The sequence below is a fragment of the Ochotona curzoniae genome, unplaced genomic scaffold, assembly GCF_017591425.1.
Source record: "Ochotona curzoniae isolate NIBS_2020 unplaced genomic scaffold, NIBS_Ocur_1.0 contig_1274, whole genome shotgun sequence".
NCBI lineage: Eukaryota > Metazoa > Chordata > Mammalia > Lagomorpha > Ochotonidae > Ochotona > Ochotona curzoniae.
This window is the reverse complement of record NW_024465023.1, coordinates 27,913,307-27,933,624: the sequence shown is the minus strand read 5'-3', so window position 1 is coordinate 27,933,624 and position 20,318 is coordinate 27,913,307. Positions and strand designations below refer to the sequence as shown.

The following is a 20,318-nucleotide window of genomic DNA, read 5'->3' as shown; positions in this document are numbered from 1 at the left end:
GAGACCAGCGAATGGCTGTTAGGTCCTTAAACTGCAAGGAGACCCTTGCTGAAAATGAGAACAGTACGAATGGGTTTAACGGTGGCATTTGCAGAAAAGGAAAGAGGCGAGCAGGATTTTGAGATTACAGGGGTGTGGATCCCGGCTTTTTTTTTTTTTTTTTCTTGATTTGGCCAGGAAATAAGAGGGGCCTCGGCTGCAGCCTGGGGGAGGTGTATGGGGACGTGCACGGGGTGGGTCCCCCCCGGAAGTCGTGCTGCGCCGTTCAAACCTAAGGTGACCTAACGGATGGCGGGAGCGCCAGCCCGAGCCTCGGCGCAGGGCGCGGCCATTGGTGACGCACGCCGGGGAGCACGGCGCCCACGTTTCCACCATTAGCGAGGCCTCACACCCAGCGCTCCAAGTTCGGGGGCTGGAGGCGCCGGCGCCGCTCCCTGGCCCAGGCCGGCGGCCCCGCCCCGCGCCCCGGGTCGCTGCCGGCGGCCCCTCCCACCTCCCGCGCCTGGCCTCCCCCGGGCGGCGCCGGGCACTCCCCGCCGACCGCAGCCTGACACGCCGCCGCCGTCGCCGCCGCGCGGCCCCCCGTCTCCCGCAGCCGCCTGCCCCAGGCATGGCACAGGGCCTCGCCTCACTATGGCAGCAGCACGGCACAGCACGCTCGACTTCAAGTTCAGCGCCGAAGGTGAGGGCGCCCGGCCGCCACCTGCCCGGTCCCCGGCGCCGCGGTGGCTGCCGCTCCGCGCGGGCTGCCGACTGCGGCCGGCCGGGCGCGGCGCGCTCCGAGGGCTGAACAATGCGGGCGGCCCCCGGGCAGCGCCGCCTCGCTCTGCGCGCTGCGGGGCCGCGTGGAGCGGCGGCCGGGCGCAGGCCAAGCTCCTGCATGCGCTGCGCTTCCTCCTGGCCAGCACGCCGAGGCTGGAGGGAGCCCTGTCGCCCTCCTGGGCCCGGAATGCCTACCGATGTCCCCCCTGGGATTCTCTCTGTTCCCGCACCGCATGGGTAGGGGGTGGGGGAGGGAAGACCCTTACAGTTTGCCTGGCGCGGGTGGGTTAGCCACCACCCACCCCCCTCCTCGTCCCAGCCCCGCCGTGGAGCGAGGTGTGACCCGCACGGCGGGCCGGGGCTGGGGGGTGTGCGCCACGCGGGGCCGCCCGCGCGACCTGTTCCTGTAAGTGCAGGCGGGTAAATTTCCCTCCCGGGGGCGGGGGTTCCCCCTTGCGGGGGCGCTGGAACTGGGGAAGGACCACGGCCGATGCAGCACTTGCGGGTTTCTTGAACTGACTGCATAGGAAACGGATCCCCCGGAAAACGGACGGGGGGACGGGAAAAGGAAACGATTATTATTATTATTGGGGGTGGGGAGCGGTGAGGTCTGGGCGCGGGAATTAAAACTCCCCGAATGCAAGAGGCTCGGAACACAGAGCTGGCCAGCACCGAGCTAGTGAGCCGAGGCTGGACGGTGTGCAAGAATTTGAATGGAGTGCATTGCGGGCATCTTTTCTTTGGATGCCTGGAGCATGCGGTCGGGCCTGGTTGGGACCGCCGGTTCTTGGGGCCCCCTGCCTGTCTCATCCAGGAGAGTTACCCCGTCCACCTCTAATCAGGGCAACCGTTTCTGTTACTATTTGTAACGTTGCATTTTTTCTTTGCGTTTTCTCCCAAACACACTCTTTGGGGGGATTCTTGAAGGTAAAAGATTTCCTTGAAAAGAGTGAGGTTTTGGAAAACCGGGTTTGAGCCTCGCGTCTTCTGATTGAATCCGTACGGGAACTGGGGTTTTGTCTCTCAATCACTCTGAGCCCCACCTCCCATCGATAGCACAATGGAAAGGCAGTGGTAAAACACTCAGGGTGGGTAAGCGCTGGTAGTGTATTTGGGTAGTCACAGAAAAAAGCTTATTTTAGATTCTGGGCTTTTCCTGGGCGAGGATGGAGGGAAAGGAGGATGGAGGGGGAGGGTGGGGTGGGGGGAAAATCTGAAGGTACTTGAGTGGTGGAGCTAGTTGGGTGAAAGCTTAAGTTTCTGAGTAATTATCCTGCCAGTTTTAGGGCAGAATGGTTAATGGACTTTGTAGCCTAAAGTGGAGCTTGGTGATGAGAGTGAGGCTTGAGGAAAAACAGTGTGTGGCTCAAGAGGGTCCAGCTGGAAAGGGGCGAGCCTCGAAGACACCCCTGGTTGGGAGTGCCCCATCAGCGCTCGCTTCTTTTACCATTTTGGATTTTCTTCTAGACTTTAAGGAGGGTAGTCTTCGCTTGGGGGGGCCCACCTTTCTGTCCCTCCCCTCGGTCATCGCCAGATCCTTCATCCTTGTTCAACTTCTGTTAGGTGCACGCAGTTGGCTGCTGCTCTCCTTTGCTTGTGAAACTGAGGGGGGGGGGGAAATCTTCCCTTACCCCTGTAACAAAGAAATGGCTGGAGAGTTAGCACTCTGCTGTTCCTGGTCCGTCGGGGAGAGAATCATGCTGCACTGTTGGGAAGAGAGGAGGAGAAAGTGGCAGGTTTGAGGTGGTGGATGTGGCATCTAATCGAGTTCTGCAAACACAAAAGTAAAATGAAGATTGGCGAGGGATCTGGGACTAAGGACTCTGGTTTTGACTGCGTTCCACTGTCTCTTCAACCGGAGCGAGGCATGTCACCTTTGCTCTCTGTCCACGTTTGAAGAAATTCGAGCAAAAGGGGCATGTGGCTGCCCCGGGATCCTCTCTGTGAGATATCCATGTGTGAGGTCCCAGAGCATTTATTTTAATGATAATGAGTCAAAAGGCATTACTCTTGGCATATGCGATTATTGGATGTGACTCAAGGGTGAGTCAAATGCCGCTGGAGCCTGCGTGCTTGGTCTTTTTTTTTCCCCTACTATTCAGTGCTAGGCCCTAATGCTGCAGTTCCATGATGTGCTTTTAGTGTAATTAAACTTGAACTACGTAGTTATGTTATTTTGCCATTCCATGTAAGGTAGTTAACCAGTGCAAGCCAACTAGTACTCAGCAGGCATGAGACCATGAAAAGCCTTTTGGCTTCCATGTAGCGTCTGGTAAAGGTAACCCAGGCAGGCATTCTCTATTTTTGCTTAAAAAACCTTCATCGCTGGTCATTGTGCAGGTGAAATATAGAAAACAGTGTGATTTCTGAGAATGAGCTCAACAAGAGTAAACTCATCCCATGTTTAGTTGAGGCATAGGGTCCTGGAAACCCAGGGGTGAGTGAATTGTCACGGTCCCCACCCGCCCTATTGGAGCACTTGGTGTACTGGGCCATCCGGCCGTGCCCTGGAAAGATCTAGCAATCGTCCTTACTATTTCCATTTCTTCTACTGGGCTGGCATGTCTCTGAATGCAGATCTTGAAGATCTGTTTCCTGGACACAGCTCTGGTACATGGGAGATATTACATACTGATGAAGTGGACTGAATGTGATGTAGCTGAGTGCAAGGCTGAATTACACCCGTGCAGCAGGAGCGAGACATACTTTCCCTTTCAGAATTCCGGGGGTGGGTTCTGAATTTATAGCCATGCCTGAGGTGATCAAGTCTGTCTTTTGGACCATCACCACAGAGTTGTACAGGACAAAGATCTTCCATCTGCTGGTACATTGCCCAAGTGGCCACCACGCCCGTTTCTGTACCAGGCTGAAGCTGGGAGCCAGGAGCTTCTTTTCGGTCTCCAGAGCCCTTGGGGCCATCCTCTGCTGCTTTTGCAGGCCGTTATCAGGGAGCTAGATCTGAAGTGGAGCAGCCAGGCCAGCACTTGTTCCTCTACGGGACTTGCGTCACAGGCTGCAGCTTTAGGTTTTGTCTGTGTCACAAAACCAGGCCTCAGGAATAAGCGGTGTTTTTTTTTTTAAGATTTATTTTTTATTGCAAAGTCATATATGCAGAGAGGAGGAGAGACAGAGAGAGAAGAAGATCTTCCGTCCATTGATTCACTCCCCAAGTGACCACAACAGCCGTTGCTGTGCCGATCCGAAGCTAGGAGCCAGGAGTCTTTTCAGGTCTTCTACGTGGATGCAGGGTGCCAAGGTTTTGGGCCGTCCTCAACCGCTTTCCCAGGCCACAGTCAGTGAATTGGATGGGATTAGAACCGGCGCCCATATGGGATCCTGTTGTGTTCAAAGTGAGGACTTTAGCCACTAGGCTAGACCACCGTGCCATCACGCTGGCCCACTAAGTGTTTCTTTATTAATATGCTAACTGATAAGATGTGGCAGCAAGGCTAGTGGCATCATTTTGAAGCAGTACTAAACAAAATTGATGTTTCAGCTGTAATGGCAGTAATCTGGTTTTATTGGTGATAGATTATCACCTATGGTTTTTGTCCTCCGATAAGGAGGTCTATATATTCAAATGCAAGTACACAGGTCATTTCCCCCTCCCCCATCCCAGGTTCATGCCCCCAGGCTGGAGAGAAAGACATCTGGAACCTGGGTGGGGTGAGTGTGCCCTTAAGGCCATCTCTGAATGGGTTACACAAAAGCTGTCACCTGACAATTGCCTCCAGCCATCACGCATTATTTTTGTATAAACTTGAATAATACTCCCAATAGTTATTGCTATCCGTATTTTAGTGAACAACAAATGGGCCCACAGAGGCTTTTGACCAACTCTGTGGTGTGGCTGCAATTCTGGATCCCAAAAGCTTGTTACTCGGCACGGGAGGTGCTATTGGACTCCAGCAGGCAGAGACCCGGGGAATCCTGCGGAGCATCCCGTAATATCCAGGGTAGCATCTCATTGTGTGGACTGCAGTGAGGCTGGCAGGTGGAGAGCCTCTGGTTCTGACGAGGCCGTTTTAGCACAATGAGTCGCCGGCCGCATTTCCCTGATCCTTGGTGGAGGTCTCCACTATGCTCATCAGTTGTTGGGGCTAGTGGGTGGCCGTTTTCCACCTGGCTCAGTTTGAGGCTTACAGAGCTTGGCCTGTACTTGTGAGGCCACTGAACCTGGGGCTTGTAACCTTCCCTCCCTGATTTCCTGAGCCAAAGGCCTTAGTACAGAGCTGCCACACCCCTGTGTACTTGTTGAGTTTATGGTGACAGCATATCTTTGTGTGCTTTAAATAGCTACAACTGTATAAAACTTGATCCAGTTTTTTTTTTTCAACCTAACTTGTTGAAAAAGCCCCTTTCCCCCTTCAGCATTCTCATCTCCTTTATCCCCCATTGTGGTGACCAGTGAAGGTGCCTGCACATGCCCTGTGGCTTTAACCAGGAAGCCTGGGGGAGCTGATGACTGGGAGTGGGGAAGGCTGGGTTGAGTCCCACTGGAGATCGCCTAAATTTGCATCTTGGGTCTTCCTCTTACCAATAATTCTAATGCTGATTGAAGTTTGTGAAGCTCCCTAATGGGTTCCTTGTTAAGAACAAAGAACTTGCCTGGGAAGCCTATGGCACTGCCCTGGGCGAGCCCAGTCGTTACATCCTCTGCTTCTTCAAACACACAGAGATTCCTTGTTCACCTGTGTTCTGGCTTCGGTTTCCAGGCCACAATCTTTGCATTTGTCTTCCTTTTGGAGGAAGCATTGGTCATCAGGAACTCGCTCACCCCTGTCCCTCTTTCCCATTGTTAGAGCCCTCTGTATGTGGCAGGGATCAAGTCTGTAAGATCCGTTTCTCGCCATGCTTCCCAGCTCCCTTACACGGTCCTGGGCTTCCAAGTGGGCGGAGGCACCTGCACTCCGGATTGATGAGCTTGGGGGAAGGCATTTGGTGTGCTCTTCTCGGAGATTCATGGTGTTCGCAAATGCTTTCCGGTTGCTTGGGGGAGGTCACTGGTCAGGCCGCGTGCCTTTGGAGTGCTCTGGCGCTTTGTTGTGATTTGGGTTTTCTTTTTGAAGCTGTCTTTCCTCCAGCACTGCGGAAGATTCTTAATTATCCTGATCCTTCCTCCTGTGACCCCAAAAGTGAAGAATCTCACGGTGCTGGGAATTAGTTTTGGGGGCTTGCTGTTAGGAGATCGTGTAAAGCGTAGTGGTTCTTTCTAGGGTGTCCTTTCGCAAGTTACGTGCATTGAAACGCAGCAGCTGGTACAGTGAGAATGTGCTTGGTACTAAGAACCCTCTTTTCTCATTGGGCACTTCTCTGTTGTTTGGAAGGGATGCCAACTGCTTAAGAAAATGATGCCGTAATAAAAGTACGAGGAGTGATTGTGAGCCTAGCCGCCATGGGAGGAGCAATCAGAAGCCCTGTGCGAGACATTAGGGGGAGTGTTGTCCACTTTAATAATTGGTAGACATAATTTGCCTTTTTTCTTTGGAAGAGAGAAAGGTAAAGTCAGTGTAGTTTTCACAGCAGAAGAAGTGTAGTTTCACGGGTTTCGCATCCTCTCCTCCTCTCTATGTAATTGAATTGGTTGAATTTGAATTGGAAGTTACAGGTTAAACCACTTTCTCAGCAGATACTAACCCAGAAGGAGCTGGATCTTGAATAGTTCTGGAAAGTTAGAGCTTTTGCTTTCAGACCTGGTACCTAGAGATTTGGAATTGGTGGTCTTTGTATTTGTGGACTTTTGACAACTGTGATAATCTGTCCCAGAGCTGTGTGAGTTATAAAGTCACTGGAATGTGATTGGGTGCTTGCAAAAGAAAATATGTTTAACAAAGCTGATACTATGTTTTGTGGGTTAGTGCGTGCATATTTCATTTCAGGCATTTTAATCCACCATTTCACTGCAGTTGTAACCCTCGCCTGCTGGTGGATGCTGCAGCTCCAACCACCATTGCAAGATAATTCAGTTGCAGGTTTAATTCTTTTGAAAAGTTGGGAAGCCTCTTAAATTGAATCACCAAGCTAAGTTTGCAAACCCTGCATAAATGCACTTTTAAACTCTTACAACTAGGCATTTTTCCAGACCCTAGGAAATATAACTGAAGCCCTAAGGTGTGTGTGGGCCTGGATTTCATTAAATTGATACTGTCATTTGTGTTCCTGAAGGGAACCACCGAACTGGTCATCAAATGTGTTAATGTGTCAAGCCCCAAACTCAAAAGGAGCCAGGCAGAACCTGTAGTGTGTTCTGGATTGTGAGATGACTTTATTCTGGATAGTTGAACATGCACCCTAATTTCTAGCTCTCCCTGAAGATGCTAATGATACCCCAAATCCCACACACTGTGTTGTTGGGTGGGATGTCCAATAAAATGTTTGGAAGCGCGTCAAAGGATGCATCAGGTACTTAACACTAATTGCAGAACTTCGGGCTGAGTACTTTGAAATACTGCCAGTGGATAAAGATGCTCAGATATAAAAAGGTGCAAATTTTATGCGCTGAAAAGATAAGGAAAGTTCTGGCAAGGGAAGAGGTGGAAAATAGTGGGTTGACTGACATGCTTTGAAGGTTGATCTGTTTTATGCAAAGAGCCTCCCTTCATTATTACAGTAGGATTTTTTTCAGGACACTGATTTTTAAGATATCATGTGTTTGTTACATGACTGCATTTTTTCACTAGCATGAAGATCTAGTTTGAATAATGAGTGATACTAGGATATTGGTATTTTTCATACCACATTGCCTTACTATAGAATATCACACTGGTCACACAAGACTGCCCTGTGCCACTGGACCTTCTCTGCTGGCCTCAGAGGATGGAGGTGAATAGAAACTGTACCCCATGATGGTTTCATACTGAATCTTTTTGAACAGTTGAGTGCTACAGCTGATTCTGTGGGATTTTTTTTTTCAGACTTTATTTTTTTTACTGTGAAGTCTCAGATATACAGAGAGAAGGAGAGGCAGAGAGGAAGATATTCTGTCCGATGATTCTGCAATGGCCAGAGCTGTGTCGATCTGAAGCCAGGAGCCAGGAGCCTCTTCAGAGTCTCCCATGCGAGTGCAGGGTCCAAAGGCTTTGGGCCATCCTCCACTGCTTTCCCAGGTCACAAGCAGGGAGCTGGATCAAAGTGGGACCTCTAGGATTAGAACTGGTGCCCATATGGGATCCTGTTGTGTGCAAGGCGAGGACTTTAGCCACTAGATCACTGCGCCAGGCCTTGACTCTGGAGTTTTAAGAAGGAAGGGCAGGGGCCTGTCTGTCCAAATGTTGTACGTTCTGAGATGGCATTTCCCTGGTTCCCCGAGTGTGGTGCCTCATCTGGAGAGATGAAAAACAGCTGTGAAAATGTTGTGACTCCCACCCCTCCACCCCGTCTCTGAGTTTCCCACTTTGCAAAATAGAATTAGGTCTGCTTTGAAGAGCTTGCAGAAGCTGTTCACGTGGTGAACAGTTATTCGCATCAGACAAAGAGGCTGTAATCCTGTTACAAGTTAATAACCATTTTGATGTGTGGGACAAATGGCTTACTCTTGTTGTATATATACTGAGGAAAATAATACAACATTGTGATTCAAAGCACTGGCTTTTAGAGCCCAACTACTTGGGTTCGAATCCCGCTTACATCCTTGCTAGTTGTGTGACCTTAGATGAATTTGTTGACTTCTCTGTGCGGCATTAAGCTAGCCATACTTCATCGCTGTGTTGAACAGCAGCCAAGAGAGCGAACTTCTGGGTCTTGGTCCTGATCTGAGGGAGCCAACATTTGATCTTACCATGGGGTATCGTGCTAGCTGACTTTATCTCTAGATGCCCTTGGTGGGGTTTTTTTTGCATCATCTCTTTTTATTGTGGTGCATCACGTTGGTTTTTTAATATTTAACAAGTCATGGCGTGCTCTGGAATAAATCCCAGTTGTCCATGGCATCTAAACATTTTTCTGTGTTGCTGCGCTCTGCTAATTTTGTTAAGGAGTTTTAGGTCTGTATTCATGGGGGATGTTGGTATACAGGTTTCTTTATTTGGAATGTCTGCACGTGGCTTTGGGATTGGAATTATACTAGCTTCGCAAAAACAAAACAAACAAAAACCAAAACAAAACAAAAAAACCCCCCTAAAACGGAGCCTTGCTTCTCCTGTTTCCCGGAAGAGCTTGTTAGTTCCCTTTCTCAGTGTCTGTTCGGATGCGCCAGGGAGATAGCTGCGTCTTAGGATCTCTCACTTTTGAGATTATAGTTAAAGAGCTTAGGTTATCTGTTGGATGGGTTGTAGTAGTTTTTGTTTTTGGAAGGAATTAACCTGCTTTGTTTTCCATTTATCACGTGCACACAGTTATCCAGTTGTTTGTGGCGTGGCCTCCCTTTGGTGCCTGGCAGGGTCTGTAGTGATAGCCCATTTTGTTTGTAATGTCGGTGAGCTACATCTGCCTTCTGTCTCTGTCAGTCTCCCTGATTTGGCTGTTGTGCCAGTTTCCCCGTCGCTTGTGTGTGGGCAGTGTCACTGACTGTTGGCCTCCCTCCGGCTGCTGGTTCTGCATTTATGTTTCCTCTCTGCAGTCTTGAACTGGGGGCCTAGAGGAGTGATTGGAGACCAGCACTCTCAAATATTCCCATTCTCTGGGAAGAGCAGGTTTCTCTAGATTATCACCGTCACTCCCTTTGTACTCTTTAATAAGGCAGAAGTCCTAGTTATTTATCTCATTTATTCAACTGTTCTTTTTGTAACATTTAGTAAGTTGTTAAAAAGCCAACGCAGGAAGCATGCCTTAGGTTATTTAAGTGAGTGACTTCTGGAAATTCAAGTTTTAGAATTACAGCTGCTGCTCTTCGTTGCAAAGGAAGGCGGAGCTTGACTGTTGCCTTCACCCAGGGGCCCACAAAATAAAGCCCTTGGGGGCAGATGCTGCTCTGGGGGGCCTGGTTTTGCAGGACCCTCCTCAGCTTTTGTAGAGTTGTAAAATGCGTGCCCGTGTGCTTGCAGGCGTGAGCGCACGCCCGCTCCCCACAACACATCTCAAAGAGATTTGATTGGGCCTGCACTTTACAAAACAAGGTGACCTGTTGCTGCCTTTGCGCCATCTCAGTCCTTGGAGCGGCTGGGAAAGTTTGGAAGTACAGGTTCCCAGGCCCCCCCCCCCCATGTGGCCTTGTGCTCATCTGGAAGCCACCTGTGGCTCATGGCCCTCGCTGGGGTTGGGTGCTTTAGGATGGTATCCTTTGTCTTTCGTCTGGAATGTTCCCTAGGAACGGTCACTTTCTCCTGTTTCCCAGACTGAGAACTCTCCTTAGAGGTCCCTTCTAGAAGGCACCATCCGAATGTAGACGTCCCTGTACTTCCTAGCAAAGCCAGGCGCCAGGGCCTCTTGAGGGACAGTTCTGATGTAAATATGATTTTATGGTTTTTTTTTTTTTTTTTGCTTTCCCCAAATTTTGCAAAATCTGGACTGTTCTTATCTTTGGAGAAAGTACTTGTTACCTTCTAGTTCCATTTTTGGCCGTGAGTTTTGAAGCAGCCTTGATCCCTGGCCTCGGCAGGTCCTTCTTTGTTTGACTGCCTGCTGGGCCCAGGTCACGGCTTCCTTTTGCTGAGAGCCTGTGTGGTGAGCTGAGGCCCTAGGTGCAATGGCTGCTGCTTTCGGCTGCTCCTTGGATTCTTTTTTTTTTTTTTTTTTTGGAAAGATTTATTTATTTTTATTAGAAAGGCAGATACACAGAGAGGAGAGACAGGAAGATCTTCCATCCAATGGTTCATTTCCCAAGCGGCCGCAAAGGCTGGAGCTGAGCCAGTCCGAAGCCAGGAGCTTCTTCCTGGTCTCCCATGTGGGTACAGGGTCCCAAGGCTTTGGGCCATCCTCCACTGCTTTCCCTAGGCCACAAGCAGGGAGCTGGATGGGAAGTGGAGCTGCTGGGATTAGAACTGGTGCCCATGTGGGATCCTGTTGCATGCACGACAAGGACTTTAGCTGCTACGCTATCGCACAGGGTCCTACTTCTTGGATTCTTTCGCAGAGTTCAAGTGCCTTCATTGGTCACAAATAAACCAGCAGTACTGCTTTTCCTTCCCAAGGCGAGGCGGCTGTAGTGTGTCTCCCTTTTCTGTGCCTGATATTCTGAATTTTGACTCACAATGGCAGTGGAGTCAGAGGGAGAGGTCACCTTAGCCAAGCGCTGCCCTCTGTGCACCGCATGTGGGAGTGAGGGGTGAATCAAAGCCTGGGGCTTGTCTCTCAGCCTTGAAGACTTTCCTAGTTTTGTGGGGGACAGAGGCATTCCAGGAAGGGGTGGATTCAATGTTGGATCGGTGCTTTAATTTCCAGACCAAAAAAATAGGATTAAGGTCTGCACATATTTTCTAACTGCGACTTGGATTAGTAAGAAGTTGGCCTCACCGAGGGTCTAGATTGATGTTACTTTAGAGCGGTCGGTTCTTGTCCACCTTCCACTGGGCGTTAGGGGAAGGTGACAGGTGGTGGCCCTGCCTCCAGAAGTGCTCTCTCTGGAGAGGGGAGTGGGAAGTCAGGGCAGTGAAAATAATTAGCAGTGTGTTCATGTTATTCTATAACTTGGTGTCTTGTGAGTGGTAAGGAGTAGTCATTGTGGCCAGTGCTCTATAAACATTGCCATCTGGCTTGCCTTAATGCGTGTTTGCGTGGAAAGAGCTTGGGTGTTACTTCTGTGTTGGTGTTCCATGGCTGCTAATCCAACCTCAGCAGGGCTGGTTTCTGTAGTTAACGTTTTCCTGCTTTGCTACTTTTTATGAACAGCAGAAGCCGTGCTGGAAAACAAGCCCTCCAAATGCTTTGCACCTTTTTTTTTTTTTTCCCCCTCGTTGTTTCACAGCTGGCGCAGTAAGGGCCCAGGCTCGGGCTGTGCGGTAGCTGGGCGCTGCCTTCTGCTGCCCAGGGGCCTGCCCACACGCCTGCTCTTCAGGCCGCTGTGGGGCTGGGCAGTGGCCGTGCCTTCCCGCCGCTCTCGGTGCTGCATGTTGTGTGAGAGGCTGTGCCCAGCTTGTGCCTTGTGGTGGTCAGAGGAAGAGAGAAACTACCTCTAGGATTGTTTTTTTTTTTTTAAGGATTTATTTCTTTGAAAGGCAGAGTAACAGATAGAGGGAGAGGGAGATCTTTCATCCACTGGGTCACTCCCCAAAAGACTGCAATGGCCGAATCTTGAGCCAGTCCAAAGTTAGGAGTCAGGAGCTTTTTTTGGGTCTCCTATTGGGGGTGCTGGGGCCCAAGGATTCCATCTCTCTGCTGCTACCTTCCCAGGCTGGAAGCAGGGAACTGGATCAGAAATGGAAGAGCAGGCCTGGTGCAATGGCTCAGTGGGGCTGAATCCTTGCCTCGCAACTGCCAGCATCCCAGATAAACCACTTCCCGTTCTGCTCCCTGCTTGTGGCCTGGGAGAGCAGTAGAGGATGGCCCAAAGCCTTGGGACCTTGCACACCTGCATGGGAGACCCGGAAAGAAGTTCCCGGCTCCTGACTTCGGGTCAGCTCTAGCAGTTGTGGCCATTTGGGGAGTGAATCAGTGGATGGAAGATCTTTTTCTCTCTCTCCTTTTCCCTGTAAATCCACCTTTCCAATAAAAAGAAATAAATCTTAAAACAAACAAACATAAGAAATGGAATAGCTAGGAGTCTAACTGGTACGCATATGAAATGTTGGCACCACAGGTGGAGGGTTAGGTTGCTATACCACAGCAGTGGACTCATGAATGTCTATTTAAAAGCCAAAACCCAATAAAAAAGAAAGAAAGAAAAAAAAGAGCCAATGCCCGTATGGGATCCTGGTGTCATAGGTAGTGGCTTTACCTGCTATGCCACAGTGCCAACCCAATTTTTGTAATGTTATCTCTTTTGTCCCGGCTGTTAGAGTTAGTGGGAGACTCAGTTTGTCTTTGGTTATTACTTTATTGAGATGTGATTTTCACGACTTATCATTTCCTTATTTTTAGTGTGTACGATTCGGTGGTTTTTGATATCTTCACAGAGTTGTATGACCATCACCACCATTATTTTCAAACTATTTTTGTCACACCCGAAAGGAATCCTGTACTGCCCCCTGCCCTTCCACTGCTCAGCCCTTCACCCCCACCGTCTCGGGGGGGGGGGTTGACTTTCCCTGGCCACTTCCTGTACGTGGGATTCTCCGCCGGGAGGCCTCTGTGACTGGCCCCTTGCACTTAGCATCATATTCTCAAGGTCCTCAAGGTCCTGCCGTGCTGTGAGGCGTGAGCCAGCACTACATTCCTTTTACGGTCCGTGGTACCGATACACGGCCTTTTGCGTAGCCATTTATAACTGCCTCTGAATTGTTTGTACTTTCTGGCCTTAGCGCCTCCCGCTGCTCTGCACGTTCCCGGTGCTTGGCTTGGGCTTTTGTGTGATGAGATTAATCACCAGGCAGCTGTGGTCAAAAGGGACTGCACGTGGGAATATGAGAACAGGCTGCTGCAGCCAGGCACACCCACCTGCTTGCCCTGCACTTTCATCTGGCAATGCATTCGGCTTCTGCATGTCTGAGAATCCTCCTCCTGGGTGGCAAGCCCCTTTTGAGGATTAACGTGTTAACTTTTCACATCGCTCCGATTTTCCGTCTGAAACAGTGGTTTTCTGGGTACCGCTTGCTCTTGATAATGTGGGCTCTGCCGGTGGGCAGCCTCAGGTTTGCTGCCAAGCCAGCCCCTGGCCCACTGCAGAGGAGTTAGATCAGTGGTGTGGGCAGCTCCTGGACACTTGTTCATTTTTGAACTTGAGATTATAATTTATATAGAATAAATTTAGAGTTCTGAGCACAGCCTGCAGTCAGTCTCTGGCAGCTAGTTCAAGTTTAGCACACCTGAGTGGGCTTTGAAAGCAGCTTTCTGAAGAGTTCAAACTGCGCTGTGTTCCTGTGTCCATTTCTTCTGCTTGTGTCAGGAGTCTGTGGGGAAAACACAACTCTAGGTTGTGTGTGAAGACCGACTTGCCGACCTAAGCTTGAGTCTTAGATTCGTCTGCCTTTGGGATGTGGGGAAAGGATGCTTGTGGTGGAGCTTCGTAGTTATTTTGCATGGGAAATGTGCACGCTTGCGAGCAGATGGCGGGAGGCAGTGGGAATCGAACTGACCGTGGCTGCAATGCGCTCAGCGTGGCATGAAGGCAGGCCTCAGGTGACCGAGAAGAGAGTGCCAATGAGGGCGTGGCACTCTGGGAATAACTCTGGGAGCTGTGGAGGAGCTGGACCAGCAATGGCTGCAGGAAGTGGGCTGGAAAGTGGTGTAGGGAATGTGGGGAAGAGGAACGATTAGCTACTCCTTGGGGATGTAACTAGCTTGAGCCTATCGTGGGAGACAGGAATAGCGACGGGGGATGGGGTCTTGATGGGGAGGTACGGAATTTCCAATTTTAATGAAAAAAAAAATACCCTTGGTGAGAGTTGAAATTCACCTCGTGCTGCTTGAATGTGAGGACGCTAGAAAGCAGGTGAATGGGCGTGTTCTGGCTCTCCCTTTGCAAAGTTGAGCCCCTGCCGATGGCAGCAATGGCAGCTCGGGCCTGTGCACACGGCTTGGTGGCCAGGCACACGGCTTGCCTTCAGAAAAGCCACACCCAGCGTGTATGGCCTGAATTTTATTAGCTGAAGCTTTTGAAGTTGAAAAAGCTTAACAGCTACCAGCCAAGGTTGGAAGTGGCAAGGGGCAGGTTTTTTTTTTTTCTTCTCACTGAATGTGTGTGAATTGCGTCTTTCCTTTGGGCAGCTGCTAATTGAATTCAGCTTATTAAGGAGTATTTTTGGCTCATAAGCTGACAAAGGACTGGAATAGAATATGCGTGTTTGCCCAGCTTTTTGCCAGAGTGTGTGGTGTCATCATGCATTGTTATTCAGCATGACTTCCTGGTCTAGTAAGATGGGTACAGTTAATCTGCTTACATACAGAGCTGCAGGCGGCCCCAGGGATCCGTGATTAAATAGCAGGCCCATGAGGGATGGTGGGAACCAGCACCGATTGTGTTTTATGGCTGAGGAATTTAGGTCTGTAAGTGAGAAGTTATCTTGGCCAGATGGTTGGGGTGAGACAGAGAGGATGTGGTGGGGGATTTATGGGAAAAGCTTGACAAGGGGGCCCATTTGGGGAGGAGGGGGAGACGTTAGTGGAAGCCCAGTGCATGGGAAGAGCGAAGTCACCAGCCTGAATGTGATTTCCAATTTAGGATTGGAGTGCTGCCAGGGGTGGTTGCTTAGGAGCCAGGAGCCAGCTGCTGGTGCAGGTTGGGCCCCTGGTGGTCTGCAGTGATGTACGGGGTGGGAGGAATGAAGCTCTCTGAGGAAGGCGTGCAAAGATATCTCTGGGGGGGGGCGGGGGGAGAACATGAGGCCGGAGATGAAATTGAAGCTTTGATTCTTTCCTCCCCTCTTCCTGTCATGTTATGGTAGTGGGTATTGAATTTGGACCGTTTGATTTGTTCCAAGTTTTTGTTGAACAAACTAAGCAGGCAGTGGTCTGGAAATGGGGCCGTTTCGTGGTTCAGTGGACAAAGGACACATTTTGCCCTGGGGCAGAGGTCAATGTGTCGCCGAGTGCTCCGATAGGCTCTGAGTGCAATGCCAGCTATAATATATGTTACACTATATCCTTCTTCCCTGACCTCGGTGGAAATGGATTTCCTAGCAACTTCTGCCAAACACCGTTTTATTGGGCCAGTTGGAATTACGGCTGTCTACTTAAAAGTAGTGTGGTTACATCTCTGTTAGCATTTAGATCTGCTTTTAAATTTTCTTCTGCTTTGTAAGCACTTGCATTTCCGGATTTGGGTAATTTGCACCCATGTGTAACGCACCTGACAGGCTTGTGTTGCCTCGTTTCTGCATTTGGAGCAATAGACATGTAGAGTCTTCACTGACATTGAGTAGTTTTGGTTGGGGTTGCCCAAATCCTATAAGGGACTGTAATGGTGCTTGCCATGCCGCAGTATCAAGGAACCTGGATGGAGCAACTGTGGTATGCTCCATGCTGGACAGGCATGCAGGTTCAAAATGGAAGTGACTTGCAAAGCATTTTCTGGGGCACATCATTGGTCACCTGTGGTTTTAGGTAGTGACGAGTTTGGACTTTGATCCAGCTTGTTTTGTTGAACGTTTTCCTGTAACTTTGTGATGACTTCGGTGTAATTAACATGGAGGTTATATTGTAGGGGATTTCTTTTTCTTTTTTGTTAATAGGTTTAGATGAGTCCTGCTCCACTGAGGCTGCACATTAGAATGCTGATGCTTGGGCCCTCCCCCTAGGGGGATTTTTATGGGATTACCCTAGTGTGTGGCACCTCAATCTTAAAGCACTCAGAGTGGTTGTAATGTCCAGCTAGGATTGGACATTGGACAGTGGTTGTAACACTACTCGTCTGCCTGTTCTGGAGACCCTGTAAAGAGACAGTTGGCAAGGGTGATGAATTCAGCCAAATGGAATCACTTTTCACTTACATACAAAACATTTATTAAGTCCCTGCCCTGAAGATAACTCAGTAAGCCACTTCTTGAAGCCTAGGGGGACACGTAGCATTAGTGTCCAGTTTTCACTTGAAAACTCCGAAGAAAAGAGCTACTAGTGAATGGTTTCATCCAGCTCCCAGACTCCTCCACCAGGGCTGGGAGCAGTATGGGACCCCAGATTAGGAGGACAGTGAATGACGGATGAGATGGGCAGTGGCAGGCGAGTGTCCCTGGAATCCCTGCCGATGACCTGTTGGCAGGGATGACGGACCCAGATGCCTAACAGGGCCCACATGGCTATACATATCTGCTGGGTGTGTGTGTGTGGGGGGGGAGGATTAATAGTGGGCGATAAAAATACCTAATCTTGCTGACCTGGGGGGTAAGCCACACGTGTAGAAACAAGGAACATTTCAAATTAGATTTCTTTTGTAACCCTTTTTGTCTTCCTTTTAAGTCCTAGCTGGAGGGCTTCCTTTAGCTCCGCATGCCTTTCTGTTAATTGTGCCAGTGAGAAAAGGGGGACTGCTGCCTTGCTGGGCTTGGCTAGCAGTCAAGGCCTCTGCATGCATCAGACAAAGACCACCCCCCCCCTTTCCTTGGCCCAAGGGACCGAGTTTGGCCTAGCTCAACCCCCAGGGTCCTCATTCACTGCACAGCCTGGTGGGACACCTGCGGGGTGGCCCTGCTTGGTTGCCTCTGTCACCAGCAGGGGGGATTTGTGATCTGTTTTGTTCTGTGCCAGCACAATCCAGTCTTGAGGCAATTTACCACGAGTGATGATTTATTTTATACACTTTGAAAACAGAAAACATCTGGTCTAGCCAAGAAGGGATTGCATAATTTCGTAGTGGTTTTCCCATCCAGGGCAAGCTCTTTGGAGGCACACTTTCACCTACTGCCCCCTTCCACGCTTTTGTCACCTGCTTAGTGGGCTGACTTCCAGACAAACAAAAAAAAAAAATAAAGTCCCCTTCTCAGGTCTTCTCAGGTGTTCGGGTGCACACAGATCCTTTTGGGGTTCCCATCCTATCCATCGCCACATCACCCGTCCCTGGAGGTTAATTCTTTATGCTTCGTGAAAAAAATCATTTCACATTCAGGTCCAATTTCAACCACATTTAGCTTATGACAGAAAATTATTTTTATTGGAGAGGCAGATTTACAGAGGAGAGAGACAAAGATCTTTATCATAACTACAATGTCAGGATATGGTCAGTTGGCATCATGATGGACTTGGGACCGTTTATGAAGGACTTTAGTAATAATACAGGGGGAATCAGTGTGGGGAGGGGACTAACAGAAGGGGAAGGGAAATTCCAGAGCCTATGGAACTGTATCATAAAATAATAAAATAATAAAAAAAAAAATCTTCCATCGTCTGGTTCACTCCCCAGATAGCTTCAATAAACAGAGCTGAGCCAATCCCAAGCTAGGAACCCAGAGCTTCTTCCATATCTCCCATGTGGATACAAGGGTCCAAGGATCTGAGCCGTCCTTGACTGCTTTCTTAGGCCGTAAGCAGGGAGCTGGATGGGAAGTGGAGTGGTGGGATTAGAACTGGCGCCCATATGAGTTCCTGGCGCATTCAGGGTGAGGATTTAGGCACTGGGCCGTGATGCTGGGCCTTAGTATATTTCTTTCTTGGGAAAGCACACTGAGGTCAGCTCTGATGATTTCTTTGCTTTTCTGTTTTGCCTCTGTTCAGTTTCCTAAAGCGGCTTTGGTTTTTTTTTTTTTTTTTTCTTCTGCGTGGGGAGCTGACCTGCAAGGTGTTGGTGACATTGTAAGGAGTGCTTACAGTTCTTCTCAACTCTTCTTGGCTCTTCATTTTATCTTTTTTTTTTTTTTTTTAAGAGAATTACTGCTTTGTACACAGAATTACAAAATGATCAAGTTACATTTTGCCCTCCCCTTTCCTGCAAGTATTGCAATGTTCCATATTCTTGAAGGTCCTGGTTTCAGATAAACCTGCAGGAGTTGGCGCCTGTTAGGCCCGGGCCTTGGGCTCCCTAGGGCTTGAGGTGTGGGAGGGGGAGGAGGGTGTCCTCTCAGCCCAGCCGGGGGCCCCATGCAGTTGTTCAGTTTTTGCAGATAACACTTCTTACTCAACATTATAATCTCATTTCTTTGTTATTTCTGATTTCAATAGCAATACACTCTGAAAAATAACATGAAAAAGCTTTCCAGTTGTTTATAACAGCTGTAAACAGTAAATTGCTGTACCTTTCTAGTATCGTGTGTTTGTGAATTTCCCCAACAGCGCCATCTCTCGTTGTGTTTATGTGTCTTTGGTTTCTGGTTATGCTATCTTTCGGCAGGCCGGGTGTCTGCCTGCTTTTGCATCGTTGGCGTGAGTATTTACAGTCGATTTTATGTCGTTATCACGGAGCCAGGTGATCTGTGCAGGCTTTCTTTGCAGAATGGAGGATTCTCGGGACTCCTGACACAGGGCCTAAAGTGGCCGCTTTGTTCATATCTTCTCTGAAGGTCACTCACGGATGGCCTCGCAGCTTTCGCCTCTGAACTGGCCTGCCTTACCATCTCAACCTTCCTTTCTTGCCTTGCAGCTGATTGCAAGACCATTCTGAAGGGTCTCCAGTCCATTTTCCAGGAGCAAGGGATGGCAGGATCGGTGCATACCTGGAAGGACCATGGCTGCTTGGCAACCTACACCAACAAAAATGGCAGGTGAGAAGCGCTCCGGGGCTCTGCTTCAAAGCTGCTCTTTCAGGAAGAGCCGAGAGGGGGACGAAATGTGGGCTGCGGGTGCTGTCTGGGTGTTTTGTTTCCCTTCTTTGATATTTTTGCGGAAGGGGATTTGAATTCAGTGCTTCTCAACCCTAGCAGTTACCTCGGAACGTCCTGGGAGTGCCTTTCCACCAGAGATTGAGGCCACTGGTCTGGTGGTGTCTTTCTCCAGAGCCCCCAGGCAGTGTGCTGTGTGGCCTGGACAGAGAACTCCTGGCCACAGTACTAGTGTAAGATGGCAGCAGTCATGCAGACTTGGCTAAAACATAATTTACACAGCAGGTATTGGCCCCAGAGAGACTGCCGTGGACCTCAGGAGCATTTCGCATGAGCTCCCGGCTCAGGCAACTGACCACTGTTAGGAGTGCTTGCTGCGTGATGCAGACCACAGTTATTAGGTAGCTCGGCAGGAAGCTGAGATGCTTCGGGAGTCCCAAGTCTTTTGGGTTGCAGATCTTACTGATTTTTTTTTTTATTTTTTATTTTGGGTAGTCAGTGTGTGGTTAAAAAGATTTGTTCATCAGGAGGAAAAGTTCTAAATCAAGAAATGACAGATAAGAAATGTGCTGTTCATTGAACTCTACTTTCTTAAGTTAGATATGTATTATTTATGGATATATATATATAAAATATATATGTAGATATGTATTATATCTACATGTAAAGATGTATGTAGATATGTATCATATATAGATTTTGTACAATTGTCATGATAGTCACAGTTAATTTACAGGAGCACCTGGCTCTTTGTTTTAGAGAGCTTTGCTTACTTATTTGAAAGGTAGAGTTAAAGAGGAGAGACAGATGTTCCATCTGCTGTCATGCTCCCCACATGGTTGCAGTAGCTCAGCCTGGGTCAGGCAGAAGCCAGGAGCCTGGAGCTTCCTCTAGGCTTCCCATGTGGGTGCAGCCGTCTGACCACCTGGACCATCTTCCTCTGCCATCCCAGGCTGCCTTAGTAGGGAGCAGATCAGAAGTGGAGTACCTGGGACTTCATCTTGTTGCTGTGTGCAATGCCAGCCTTTCTCCTGGCTCCATTTTTCCAGTGGGTAGAAAGCCAGAATTCCGCATGGCTTCCCTAATATCCGTCTTTAGCTCCCTTTTTTTTTTCTGTCAAAATGAAATGCAGTCACCCGCATGATCTTCCCCTAGCCTAAAAGGGAAAATGCTGGGAGATGAGAGCAGGCCCTACTGCTGGAGGGCACTGCCCCTGCGCGACTGACTTACCAGGGAACTGCGTAGTAAACCTCGGCATGTGTGGTCAGCAGTTACGAAACCTGTGTTGAAAAGCAATGCTTCTTTTTTAAGGGGGTCCCCGAATCAGCAGTGTACCTCCAA

At 49.3% G+C, this 20,318-nt stretch overlaps 1 protein-coding gene across 1 annotated transcript in view; it reads left to right on the top strand.

Moving 5' to 3' along the window:
- Positions 1-285: 285 nt before the first annotated feature.
- The window catches only part of SMS (spermine synthase), a 42,823-nt gene continuing 22,790 nt past the window's right edge, over positions 286-20,318 (top strand). Inside the window, exons 1-2 of the mRNA XM_041000315.1 lie at positions 286-682; positions 18,800-18,920. Coding sequence (XP_040856249.1) covers positions 634-682; positions 18,800-18,920 — 170 coding nt within the window. The 5' untranslated portion in view covers positions 286-633. The remainder of the gene's footprint in view (positions 683-18,799; positions 18,921-20,318) is intronic.